The sequence below is a fragment of the Sinocyclocheilus rhinocerous genome, unplaced genomic scaffold (genome assembly GCF_001515625.1).
Source record: "Sinocyclocheilus rhinocerous isolate Xijiao unplaced genomic scaffold, SAMN03320098_v1.1 scaffold382, whole genome shotgun sequence".
In the NCBI taxonomy this organism is placed as follows: Eukaryota; Metazoa; Chordata; class Actinopteri; order Cypriniformes; family Cyprinidae; genus Sinocyclocheilus; species Sinocyclocheilus rhinocerous.
Genome location: NW_015642829.1, coordinates 1,814,682 through 1,827,721, shown reverse-complemented (window position 1 = coordinate 1,827,721; position 13,040 = coordinate 1,814,682). Strand labels below are relative to the sequence as shown.

General features: G+C 37.2%; 1 protein-coding gene across 8 annotated transcripts in view; it reads right to left on the bottom strand.

The window, feature by feature from the left end:
• Positions 1-3,014: 3,014 nt before the first annotated feature.
• caska (calcium/calmodulin-dependent serine protein kinase a) overlaps positions 3,015-13,040 on the bottom strand; it is a 258,155-nt gene continuing 248,129 nt past the window's right edge. For 3 of the 8 annotated variants that reach the window (XM_016574043.1, XM_016574047.1, XM_016574049.1), the window contains 5 exons: positions 6,666-6,731; positions 6,490-6,570; positions 6,196-6,398; positions 5,257-5,340; positions 3,015-3,421 (listed from right to left, as the gene is read on the bottom strand). In XM_016574043.1, coding sequence (XP_016429529.1) covers positions 3,245-3,421; positions 5,257-5,340; positions 6,196-6,398; positions 6,490-6,570; positions 6,666-6,731 — 611 coding nt within the window. In that variant the 3' untranslated portion in view covers positions 3,015-3,244. Of the gene's footprint in view, positions 3,422-4,064; positions 4,092-5,256; positions 5,341-6,195; positions 6,399-6,489; positions 6,571-6,665; positions 6,747-13,040 lie in introns of all 8 variants that reach the window. The other 5 variants (XM_016574046.1, XM_016574048.1, XM_016574050.1 and 2 more) reach the window with 2 other exon arrangements.

Here is a 13,040-nt window from a genome sequence, read left to right as displayed (position 1 = left end):
TGGTGCTTAAAATCAAATCTAAATGTCAGGTTAAACTTGTCTGAGAAAATGTATTCATAAAGTTTAGCTCCTGTATTTTATGCAATGTGAAAGGTTTGAGATGCTCTCATGGTACTGCAGCAGTTAATAATGCAGCCTTGTCTGTATATGTATGTGTGTGTATATACAGGTGCATCTCAATAAATTAGAATGTTGTGGAAAAGTTCATTTCAGTAATTCAACTCAAATTGTGAAACTCGTGTATTAAATAAATTCAATGCACACAGACTGAAGTAGTTTAAGTCTTTGGTTCTTTTAATTGTGATGATTTTGGCTCATATTTAACAAAAACCCACCAATTGACTATCTCAACAAATTAGAATATGGTGACATGCCAATCAGCTAATCAACTCAAAACACCTGCAAAAGTTTCCTGAGCCTTCAAAATGGTCTCTCAATTTGGTTCACTAGGCTACACAATCATGGGGAAGACTGCTGATCTGACAGTTGTCCAGAAGACAATCATTGACACCCTTCACAAAGAGGGTAAGCCACAAACATTCATTGACAAAAAGCTGGCTGTTCACAGAGTGCTGTATACAAGCATGTTAACAGAAAGTTGAGTGGAAGGAAAAAGTGTGGAAGAAAAAGATGCACAACCAACCGAGAGAACCGCAGCCTTATGAGGATTGTCAAGCAAAATCGATTCAAGAATCTACTTTATTTGTTTTCATAGCCTTTAATATGTATTGTTTTGTTGGACAACATTGGGCAGTAAGTGAAATATATATATATATTAAATACAGATTAAAAACAAAAATACAGAGATATATACCGTATATCGCAAATCGGCCAAAAAATACAGAGATATAAAATTTTGCCCATATCGCCCAGCCATATACATATACATCCCCCAGATTGATAGTGTAATTTTATGTTTGTGGTGAGACTACAGTTGACTAGTCTTTTTTTTTTTTTAGCTAAAACTGACCAACTACACTTCAGAAATACATTTTTCATATTGTTTATAAAATGAGAAGTTCACCATGTCTGCCTTATTTTCGGGAAAACAATTTAGCCATGCAAAATTTGGCTCTGGTTTTATATTCCTTTGTTTTTGATAAGTCAAGTCTCCTCAGTTTCTAAACATTTGTGTATGGCTTTCTATGACAGCAGAACTGAGACAAGCGCTTATATTCCTCCCTCTCTATGTCAATTGGGGTTCAGCAGGTGAAAAGGTGTCATTCGTGTATATTTGATCAACTGGAAGCCAGCATTAATCTGTTCTTCATTATGGCAGAAACAGTGATAAGAAGCAGCGCTCTTCAGGAGGAAAGCAGTTTGTGAATAAGCAGGAGAAAGCTCAAGTCAAGATGATAGCCCATCCAGCTAGAGGAAGGTGATGCCAAGTGCCCTTTAGCTGTGCCTTCTGGGATTAGAACGTAAATAAATCCTGTGCAATACACACTACAGTTTTTTTGTTTTAAAGAAATTATTATTAGTTCGTTCAGCAAGGATGCATTAAATTGTTTAAAAGTGACAAAGACATTTATGAAAATGTCATAGAAATATTTTACATTTCATTACATTTTACATTTCAAATAATGTTCTTTTGATCTTTCTATTCATCAAAGAATCCTGAAAAATGTATCTTGGTTTCAACAAAATTGATAATATAATAATTGATAATAATAATAATGTTTCTTGATCACTAAATCAGCATATTCGAATGATATCCTAAGGATCACGTGACACTGAAAACTGAAGTAAAGTTCACAGGAATAATTTACATTTTTAAATATAGTAAAATAGAAAACAGTTATTTTAAATTGTAATAATATTTCACAAAATTACCGTTTTACTGTATTTTGGATTAAATAAATGCAGCCTTGATGAACATAGACTTCTTTAAAAAAAAAATCTTGAATGTTACTGTATATTACGATAACACTGACTTTTCACAATCACTCTTGGTTTCTATTGCATACAGAAATATGTATGACAGAGTACCGTTAGTCCAGCAAACACACTCTGCTTTGCACTCAGACACATAACTGGGCACTGTAACAAGGGGGCAGGGTGTGACCTACCAACAGCTGCTGAGAAAAATCTGAAAATAAAAAAAAGGTAAAAGGAACAAAAAGTTTTCCATTGGCCCCTCGTCTCTGCCAACTCGCATAAAGACGCAGAACAAAAGAGGTGGATGAGCAACACAGAGCAGAAATATATTTAAAAAAACACACTCATACCGAGGAGCTGCTCCGTCATCGGCAGAGCCATTTACACAGGGCAGTTTGAGTAAACAGTTTGTCATGTACAGAACCATTCAGATGAACAGTGTTGTCTTTAGCTTTGCACAGATGCATCTCTTCCTCAAACAACTCCACAGAAACTACATTTCTGAAATGGCAGAACAGTTTTGTGAATTCATTTTCATACTGAACCCCTTAATCTTACAACAAATAAAAATTTTGACCATTTACAACACATTTTACTACATGACTGGTAAAAATAAACGGTTTACAAATTTGCCAAAATGCAAGGGATGTGCATAGGTCTTTTTTTTTTTCTCCTCGTCACCGTCCGGCCCCACCTGTTTGAATGTGTTCGTCCAGATGAATGGAATGTTTTCTGCTGTGGGTGACGGTCTGAACACCGCTAACACTGACAGCATGGACGCTTGTGAATGTTCACATGCATGAGATCTCATTCAAATCTCTAAAACATTTATGTACATCTTTAGAGAGATAGTATCCATCACGCAGAAGATGCTGAAATGTGAAAAACAAACCCAAAAAAGGCAAATCGGTGGGTTGTGCTAAAGCAGCTGGGCTCTGCCGCTTGGATAATGTGGGGATTATGTATGATGGTGAGTTAATGGACAGATGAAAGCTGTGAGGATTCTGCTGTAAGAATACTGCACTTTTGCTCTGGTAATAACAGAAAAATGGGCAGAAAAAAAAAAAAAAATGCAGGAAAATGCATCATGTAGGATATTGTCTCTTTAAATCAGTCTCCTAGCGATATAGACATGACAATATTTAGTATTTATTTTATTTTTATTATTTTTTCCATTAATACAACACCACGTCTAGGTAGTCTGTGAGGGGCCAAGGCTAGGCTCACAGCAGGTACATCGATGTTGTTGGTGGGCTTCTGTTTGAATCATGGGGAAAGTTCTGAGGTTTTTTTTTTCTTGCAGAGATGCATTGCACAGTGTGAGGTTATGAAGGGTGTAAGGTTACAGGTTGATGGGTTTGCTGTTTTAGTAGACCCAAGATACTGGAACCCACTGGCCAGTGGTGCAAACCAGGTCTATGGCTTCCTCCAGGAGCCGAATAGTCTCGTCAATCTCATTATTGATGATGGTTTGGTCAAAATAGTGTGCATATGTCTTCTGGAGGATCTCGGACTCCTTCTGCAGCCTCTGTAATGACTCATCCTGCAGCATGAAAGAAAAAGAGTAAAGGGTCTTTTGAAAGGATAATGGATGAATTCTGACAATATGCCCATTTAAGAAAATTTCATTTATGATCCTACAGGAATAAACAGAGGATGGGAGAGTTGGGAAGGATGGTACTAGTGTAGATATACAGTACACGATCATTCAAAAATTTTAGGCCAGTAAGATTTTTTGTTGTTGTTGAAAAAAGTCTCTTATGCTCACCAAGGCTGCATTTATTTGGTGGAAAAAACAAACAAAAGCAATAATATTGTGAAATATTATTACAATTTAGAATAACTTTTCTATTTTCAGCAGCTATTACTCCAGTCTTCAGTGTTACATGATCCTTCAGAAATCATTGTACAATTATAAGTGTCTTTACTGTCATTTTTTATCGATTTAATGCATCCTTGCTGAATAAAAGTATTCATTTCTTTAAAAAAAAAAAAAAAATCTTACTGACCTTAAACTTTAAAACGGTAGTAAGTACTAAGATGTGGATCAGGGTTTTTAAATTTTTTTTTTTACAAAAAACAGCCATCTGTCCAATTGACCTAAGTTATAAAGTTCATACATGCAGTGAAACTTTTTTGGGTAGAGCTTTGTAGGCACTAGGATCTAGTTGACTTGGCATACTCACAGGCAGCTTCCTGCACCATCTGGGAGGCTGAGCGTGATGTGAGGAAAGGTCGAAGAAATTAAAAAAACATGCCAAAAAAGGTGCATGCAAAAAGAAAGAAAGACCGGCTAAATAAAGATTTAGCTAAATGAAAGAAGGAAGAGAAGTCAGGTGGAGTTATTCTGCCAGTGAGGTGACATGCTATGGCAGGGGTGCGTGCCCAATAGGTCAATCGCAAAGGCGGTGCTTGTAGATCGCACATCATTTAAACATGCTTTAGGTAAATGCAGGCCCGGTTCTACAGGGGTGCTAAGCACGCTCAAAAGAGAGCACCCTCAGCTGAAGCTGTAATAATAGGATATTTGCAAAACAGATCTGACAAACGCTCCAGTACGTATTTGTGTTTGCGCTCTGAAAGCGTAAAAGGTTTCTATTGAAAAACATGTTTTTACAGCGTTCAGCAGTGTAGCCAACCACAGTCATATACGTTGATTTCTCGAACGCAATTGCCAATCAGAGGCATTTATATACCAGAGTTTTGTTCAGTGAAGCTTGCGAATCCTCTCATAAAATACAGACTGCATACATGATGTAAATAATAGACTGATTGTGCAGTATAGAGATTCAATGATTATAATGGAACTTTGTGAATTCATGATGAACTGAGTGACAGCTTTTTAGTGATGAAAAAGGGAGCACTCTTTGCGTATTTCTAGGCTATATAAAATCCATTTACAATCCATAATCCATACCTCATTGACTGCATTGTTTGGCTCAACTTATTTTTGTGAATCAGCCTTTTCCCACATGAAGATTTTAAAATCAAAACACCGGTCTGCCATGACTGATGACAATTTGGAGGCTTGTTTGAGACTAGCTACCAGCAGCTACTGCCCAGATTATGCAAAATTGTCTGTTTCCATTCAGTGCAAGTCTCATCAGAATAAGGTAAAGACCCCGACTAACGTAATCTATTGTTCTGTGGGTGTTTTAAATGTAATGTTAAAATTGAACAATATTAAAATTGAACATTGTTATTTTAAATATTAATTATTAGAATAATTTAATATAACGATACATGCGTGGATCCCAACAAGCTTTTGGTAGATTTCACTGAATTTGTCATTTGAAAAGTAGATCCTCACACAAAAGTGTGGGGGCACCCTTTTGCTATGGCACATTGAGAACTCCATGTTTTGGGTCCTGATCTCACCTCATTCATGCCGGGAGTGATAGTTGGTGCAGCAATGAAAACCACATAGGGAGCAAATTCAGCTGTACGTAAAACCTTCAGTGCCTGAGAATATTTGAACACAACAAGACTGAGTTATTGCAGTTCATTTTTATGCCCCCATCATACAGTATTTTAAAGGGGGTGATTCTTTTCTTTACTCAATCACATTTTGTTGCTGACATGTTGGTGTTATATCTTTCACTTGGATGTTATAAGTTGCACTGAGTAAATACAGCTGGACAAAACAAAAACTGTGTCCGTCTTCATTTCATTTCATGTGATTATTTTCTATACTAACGGTTTGTGTCTTAATATATTTGACATGATATTAAACTCATAAAATTAAGATGCAATCAAATTTGTCAGTTTTCTTTTAGCACAGTATTACAATTTTGAATAATTACACTACTTGGATCTGAGTGACTAAATATTCTAGGTCTTAATACCACTCTCCGTTTGTCTTTTGTAATGTCCCAATAAATAACAGCAAATTCTCTACAGAAATCATCCTAAAGGGAAATGACATCATAAAGCCAACACAAACATACTGTAAATCCGATTTGATTTCATAAAGTTTTGTGGTATTAGATGGTCTATATCGATCCAAAATATTCCATCTTGTTTGATAATATTCAATATAATTGTAAATATCTAAACCAATTTCAAGTTGACACTGTTATGTAAGATAACTCCTAATTCCTCACTAAGCAATGGCTAACTGACCTTAGGTCTTTATTTCCATCCTATTAAGTCTCATATTAATAATTTTCTTTATGTAAATAATAACATTCCTGAACTTAACCAGAGCATAATTCTGAAAGTCTGCAATACCATTGCTGCATAACAGGAACGACCTACAAGGTTAATGTTCAACTGTCTTCTCTCATGAATAAATGCAGAGGGCAGTTAAACGGTCACCTGTGGCTCTACGTCCAGTATGGCTACGAGTCCCTGCTCGTGGATCTTGCGTATTGTCTCCAACTGTGTGCCGTACATTGCATCCTCATGGCTGCCGTACTCCAGGTAATCATTGTTGGAGATGTCCTGCATCATTTGGTCATGGGATACAAAGAAATAATTCTTGCCGTTCTCTTCATCTTTCTTTGGAGGTCTGGTTGTGTCTGTCGGGGCAGAAATGAGTAGGCGGTTATCAGTTCAGCAGAGACCAATCACGTGGACTGTTAGAGACAGTGATTTGGGAATGTTTCTTACGTGGAATGGGATAAGCAAATCTGTCTGGGTGTTTGGTGATGAGTGTGTTCTTGATGTGTCTTCGGCCAACACCGTGAGCACCTGCCAGTGGACAACAAACCACAAATGAATGAGAAATGCTTCATGCCAACTAACAAAGGTAAGATGTGGAATAAAACCAAGATCAACATACACACCTAGTAAAACTAATGTTTTCCTCTTGAATGCTGGCAACTTCACTACTTCCTCATATGTGACCAGATCTAGTTGATCAAACACTAAAAGAAAAACACAAGATTGTTATTTAATAGGAGGGAGGGACTGATCTAAATTTTTGAAAAATGTATGTTGTTGTCATTAGAATCCAACAAACCATCTGTTTTAAAATAAAAAAAACAAATGTGGAATCTTACAAAGGAAAAGGAGGATGTTTTTGGGTAATGCTATTGGTGTTTGTTCTCTGTTTTCATTGGGACTATGAGGACTCTGCATGTGTTTTGGCTGTTTATGTAACGCTACAGGCCTGATAGGGGGATTTGATACTGTCTCTCACTGACATTCAATCTCCACTGCAGCAGAGTGGCTTCATGTATCAGTGTGTTCAAATGCAGCACAGAGCCTGAGCTGAGAGAACATCCCAGCCACTCACACTTGGCATTTCTGCATATTCAAACTCGCCACCGATGTCAAACCTGGAGACATTTTGCATGCTTATTTCCTCTATGTTTACATTTAGATTACCATTGCATTACATTATAATGTAATGATGCTTAAATGAGTTTACTTGTTTGTTTTTTGGGGTCTGAAAGATTTTTTAATGTTTTTGAAAGAAGCCTTATGTTCACCAAGACTGCATTGATTTGTATACAAATACAGTAAAAACAGTAACATTGTTGAATATTATAACAATTTAACATGACTGCAACAGAAAAAAATGCAACAGACACCTGTTAAATTTCATAGTTAGAAGCTGTCTCTAGTAATGCTAGCATAAAAAAATAGAACAAGGCTGATGGGCTAAAATGATGATTCCTCTGAAATTTGACTGCACTGAAGGACAAAGTGTCATTGCTTTTGTGAACTTCCACAAAGCTATATCACTAAGCCTTTTCTAGCACAGTGCTGTGGTTGCATAATGAGTAAAACTGGCTGTAGTGTGCATGCGGGGGGGGGTGTTGTGGGAGATAGCATTTGTGTGTGCAGGAGACTGAGAGTTGACTTGGCTGTGAGAAACGTGAGCCATCTGTGTCATTTCCACGTGAAATGTGATTCCAGCACTCATCTCCCTCTCTGAATACTAGATGCCTTAAATGATTCATGCTCCTCTTTCACATGACCTTGAGTATGCAGCTCTATATATGTAGGATGTTTAATGGATTTGCACACAGAGAAGCCTCATGTTGTGCTGTGGATCAGTGGATATAGGTGTACAGTGTTCAGAGAAAACAGACTTAAAAATAAACTAAAACCAAAAAAGCACAACACAACAAAATAAACCATGAATACCACACAAACATTCAAACACATACTGCAAAAGATCTTTGTTCTATTGATTGAAAAAAATGGAGGTTGCTAATAGGCAGTGTTGGGAAGGTTACTTTGGAAATGTAATAGGTTACAGATTACAAGTTACTCTATTTAAAATGTAATAAGTAGTGTAACTATTTCAATTACTGAAGTAATATAACTGATTACATTTGATTACATTTTGCTTACTTTTCTACATTTCTAACGAATGTTTTCAACTGTTAATCATTTTTGAAACATTTAAACCAAGCAGTGTTGACCTTACAGTAGCACTCGACACTGATTACTGTCAGACTTTCAGAATCCTTCATCACTTGAATTAAGATTATAATAATTTAATTTTAAAGCACAGCCACCACAAAATCGGACTTTACCAGTTCTTTTTACTTTGAGATCATTCTGAGGATAAATACTCATTTAAAATCATAACAAGGTATCGTTTAATAGCTATGATACTGTATTTGAAATTAAATCTTTGCATAGCTACGACAGGAACAGTTGGCATCTGACAATGTCATGGAAAAAAAACAGTTAATCTTAAAAAATAAAGCATATACATAAACCCAAATAGGGAATAAAACAATTATCAAATAAGCATGTGTCCTATTCTGTCTCCTAAACTCCTGAAACATTGGTGTCTCATATTTTAGAGCAGTCAATGCAATTTGGGAAAGACATCAATCAAATCTGTATGTGTGTGAAAATAGTCAGATGTAATTGTTAACATTTTCATAAGTAACTGTAATTTAAAGGTGCTCTAAGCGATTTTTGAAAAACGCTTTTGACCACTGTGTCGGACCGAGTCCCAAAACAAACCCGCAGCCAATCAGCAGTTAGGGGTGTGTCCAGGGCTGGATTGGTAATCGGGCATACCGGGCATTTTCCCAGTTGAATTGGTAAAGTGCTTGATAGGGACTCGCAACGGAGGCAGGAATCTAACCTATCCTAATGTGTGTGCGCGGCTGCGCGCCATGAGTGTATGCGTAAACACTTTTTAATAAAATGTAAATTCGTCCCCCACGAATTTACGCAATATGGGGTGCTGTGTGTACATTAATGAGGAAAAAAAATTAACTTAAATGATTTTAGCAAATGGCTGCAATATAACAAAGAGTGAAAAATTTAAGGGGGTCTGAATACTTTCCGTACCCACTGTATATATATATATCGAAGTGGTGATGGGCCGCCTGGACCAAAAAATGCCAGGGCCGATTTTTTTGTCCCAGTCCAGCCCTGGGTGTGTCTAGTAATGATAGGGATCAGAGAACACTCAGTGAGAGCACAGGACGGATATTAGTTGATCGACAATTAATAGCGAGAGATGGCAGATAAAAAAAAAGAGGAAAATTTCAGAGGAACAAAACATTAAAAAGAAGGGTTACGATCAGGCAAGAGGTATGACCGCATAAATATTGGAGCAGCTTTCCAGCGGTGGAGAGAAGTGAAGGAGTGGAAGTGAATCGGACGCCGAGGTTGCTTTGCTTCTTGATAGTTGAGTTATGTTGATTTTGCTTTGTTGGCTTTTGCTTGAATATGCTGCAGCTGACAGGCATAGCAGATTCCGCTATCGTCGTTGCCAGGGTTTGTGTTCGTACATGTGGGGCGGAGTTATCAAAATAGGGGCGAGGTCCTGTTGGGGTATGGGCAAGTTTGTTTTGGTGCTTTCAAATATCAACATCGTTTGGCAAAAATCGCTTAGTGCACCTTTCATAACACTTTTTTTTTCTCAGTAACTGTAACAGATTACAGTTACATTAATTTAGTAATTAAATTACGTAATTCTGTTACATGTAACTAGTTACTCCCCAACACTGCTAATAGGAAAAGATGGTTTCAGGGTTAATAAAATCACCACAGCAAAGGCGTTGAGTGAGACAGAGAGACAGACAGAGAAAGAGAGAATTAAGCACAGAGGCTGTATGCCACAGCAACACAGTTACTTACATGCACAGACGCCATTGGTAGATAGACAGCATGTAAAATGGACAGGGGAGGGGGTCATTGAGTTATGGCTCAGTTAACAGAACATCAGTAAGCAAATACAACAACAAGCACGCCTAAAGTTGTGATGCTCAAAGCACAGAGACATGATGGCCATCCGGGAGCTCGGGCTGCTCTGGATGGGGCGCTTTCAGAGCGTGTGAGACATCGCTGCTCTGAACAATGAAACATGCCTCTGACATTCACAGCAATGCACTAGCATATCAAGGCAGGAATCTGAAAGCTGCCATTAAAGTGTGGAATTAAGAGGTTTTTCTGATAATCTGCTAAAGCATTATAATTTGCGGTCACAGTATGAGTAATGTTCTATTACAGTAACGCTATTTATCATGACATACGTGGACATAAGTGAGAGATACATAATAATTATTCTATCACACAAACAACAGATCAAATTATTCTAAACAAATGATAATGACAGTCATGTCTACCACAGTATAAACTTCTCTACCGTCTGACACATTTCTACCATCGTACTGTATCATTACAGCTCCCCTTGCTATACGGTTGCTAGAATGTTACAATGCTAGAAATCTTCTTTTTCAAATAAAATATTTTTTCAAGCTGAAGGTGCTGCTTAACAATACTTCTTTAAGGATTCATTTATTAAAAGAAAGTTCAAAAAACAGCATTTATTTGAAACAGAAATCTTCTGTAACACTATAAGTGTCTTCACTGTTACTTTTGTTTAATTTAAAGTACTCCTGATGAATAAAAACATCCCAAACTTTTGAATGTGTATGTTCTGTTTATGTTTTTCAATCTGTTGAATTTTTATCTCCCAGGTGAAAATTGTAAATCCAATCACTCCGCAAATCTTTCTGTATGATTTTTTTGTATCATTCATGTATGTAGCACAAACTGTGCCAACAAGCAGCATGAACAATCTGTCTTAAGCCTGATTCGGATGGTAATTGTTTCTCATATGGACATCTGTAAAAATAAATTTACAAATCATCTCAGTGTTAAAATTCATGGATTCAGATGGTAAATAATTAAATAATATATATATATTACCAAAAAGTGTTGTTACCAATGTCCTGTTACACATTTGTATGTACACATACCATTCAGTGGGTTGTTACATGTGTGTACTTACACAAACATTAGAGCTGTAGATACTATGTACCAATGTGTACATACACTGTGGTTACATACTATGTAAACATCTAGTTACTATGTAAGTACACAGGTATTAGGGCCACAATATAAAGTGGGACCGACCAGCATTTCAGAAATAGGCTAAATATGTATGCAAATTACACTGAAGTAGTCTACAACGTTACTTTACGGTGTTCGGGAGTGCTCAAAAAGTAAATAAACACTGAATTTTGAATCGATTTCTTCTCGTAAACTCAGAGATGTGGATTCGGATGGCAATTAAATTACCACATGACCTTGGTGTTTGTCAAAAAACAGTAGGTAATTCGGCTGGGGATTTTTACGGGGGTGGTGAGAGAAAAACACATACATCCTGGATTCGGACGGCATTAAAATGACCAACTACCCCCTGTAAATGGTACAAATCACTTACGTCCCCCTGAGAAACAATTACCATTCGAATAGGGCTTTAGACAAAATAAAAACAAACATAATCTAGTAGGTTTTACACGATACAATGAAAAGTGGATTTAGATCATGTGTGTCAATGCTGAAATGACTAGGATGGAACAGAGTAAAGGGTGGGGCTAATAGGACATCAAAATTGTACACACATTGAGCTAAGCCACCACTGACCCCCTTCTGCTTTCACACTGAGAGAAGCACTTCCTGGCCTGTAGATACACACGTCTTTAAATAGAGGTCTATTTTCCTAATAAACTTGTTGCTGCAATGTTGTTGTTTTTTGTCCCAAGTCTCCCAAAGATTAAATTCTCCTTGTGAAGGACAAGTCCTTAACAAATGCTTCCTATTGGAAAATCCCCAACCATATGCTTCCTATTTCCCACCCTAACCTAATCTGAACCAGTGCATTATAGCTGGAAAAGCCCAAAGCACAACTCTAACAAAGCCCCTTGCCTAGACAAACCCTATATAATCAAAAAGTTTTAGACAATTAAACAATCCTAGAAAAATTTGGACAAGACCTGAAAAAAGGTCGTAATACCCTGAAGAGTCCCATTTCCTGCCTCTCTGGCTGAGTGAGCTCAAATCAGACTCACTAAAGTGGGGCACTGGGCTCAGGAGGGATTATGTCTGATCTGCGCTCCCCGCCGCTGATGGCTGAGGGGGCTATGCTCAACACAGCCTATTTGATCACCTAAGTGACTGGGTGCTCAGAGAACACTGTGATTCCAGCAGCCCAGATCTGATCGGATCTACGGTCGGGCCTGCTTAGGCCAGAAACACTTTATGCAAGTAGGAAAACGCAGATTTAAATGCTTGGCCAACACATTTTTGACACACTGTTGGCAGTTTTGACAACTTTAACTTTCTCAGCGTGACTGTGTTCAAAACAACTGCCATGTTTTACAAAAATGTGAGGGGTGTACTCACTTCTGTGAGATACTGTATATACATTTTTCAATAATTTATTTTGCCATTAGTACATTGATAAATCAAAGTTTATAATTATATTTTGCCAAAACACTCTGAATTCTAAGCATGCACCAAAAGTTAAGTCAGTAAGGTTTTTAAATGTTTTTGAAAGATGTCTCTTTATGCTCACCAAGGCTGCATTTATTTGATCAAAAATACAGTAAAAACAATAATACTACGAAATATTATAACATTTAAAATAACTGCTTTCTGTTTTAAAGGGATAGTTCACCCAAAAATGAAAATTCTGTCATTAATTACTCACCCTCATGTCGTTCCAAACCCGTAAGACCTTCGTTCATCTTCGGAACACAAATTAAGATATTTTTGATGGAATCTGAGAGCTCTCAGACCCTGCATAGACAGCAACGCAAAGACATCGGTAAAACAGTCCATGTGACATCAGTGGCTCAACTTCAGTTTTGCGAAGCTACGAGAATACATTTTGTGCGCAAAGAAAACAAAAATAGCATAATTTATTTAACAATTCTTCTCCCCCGAGTTAC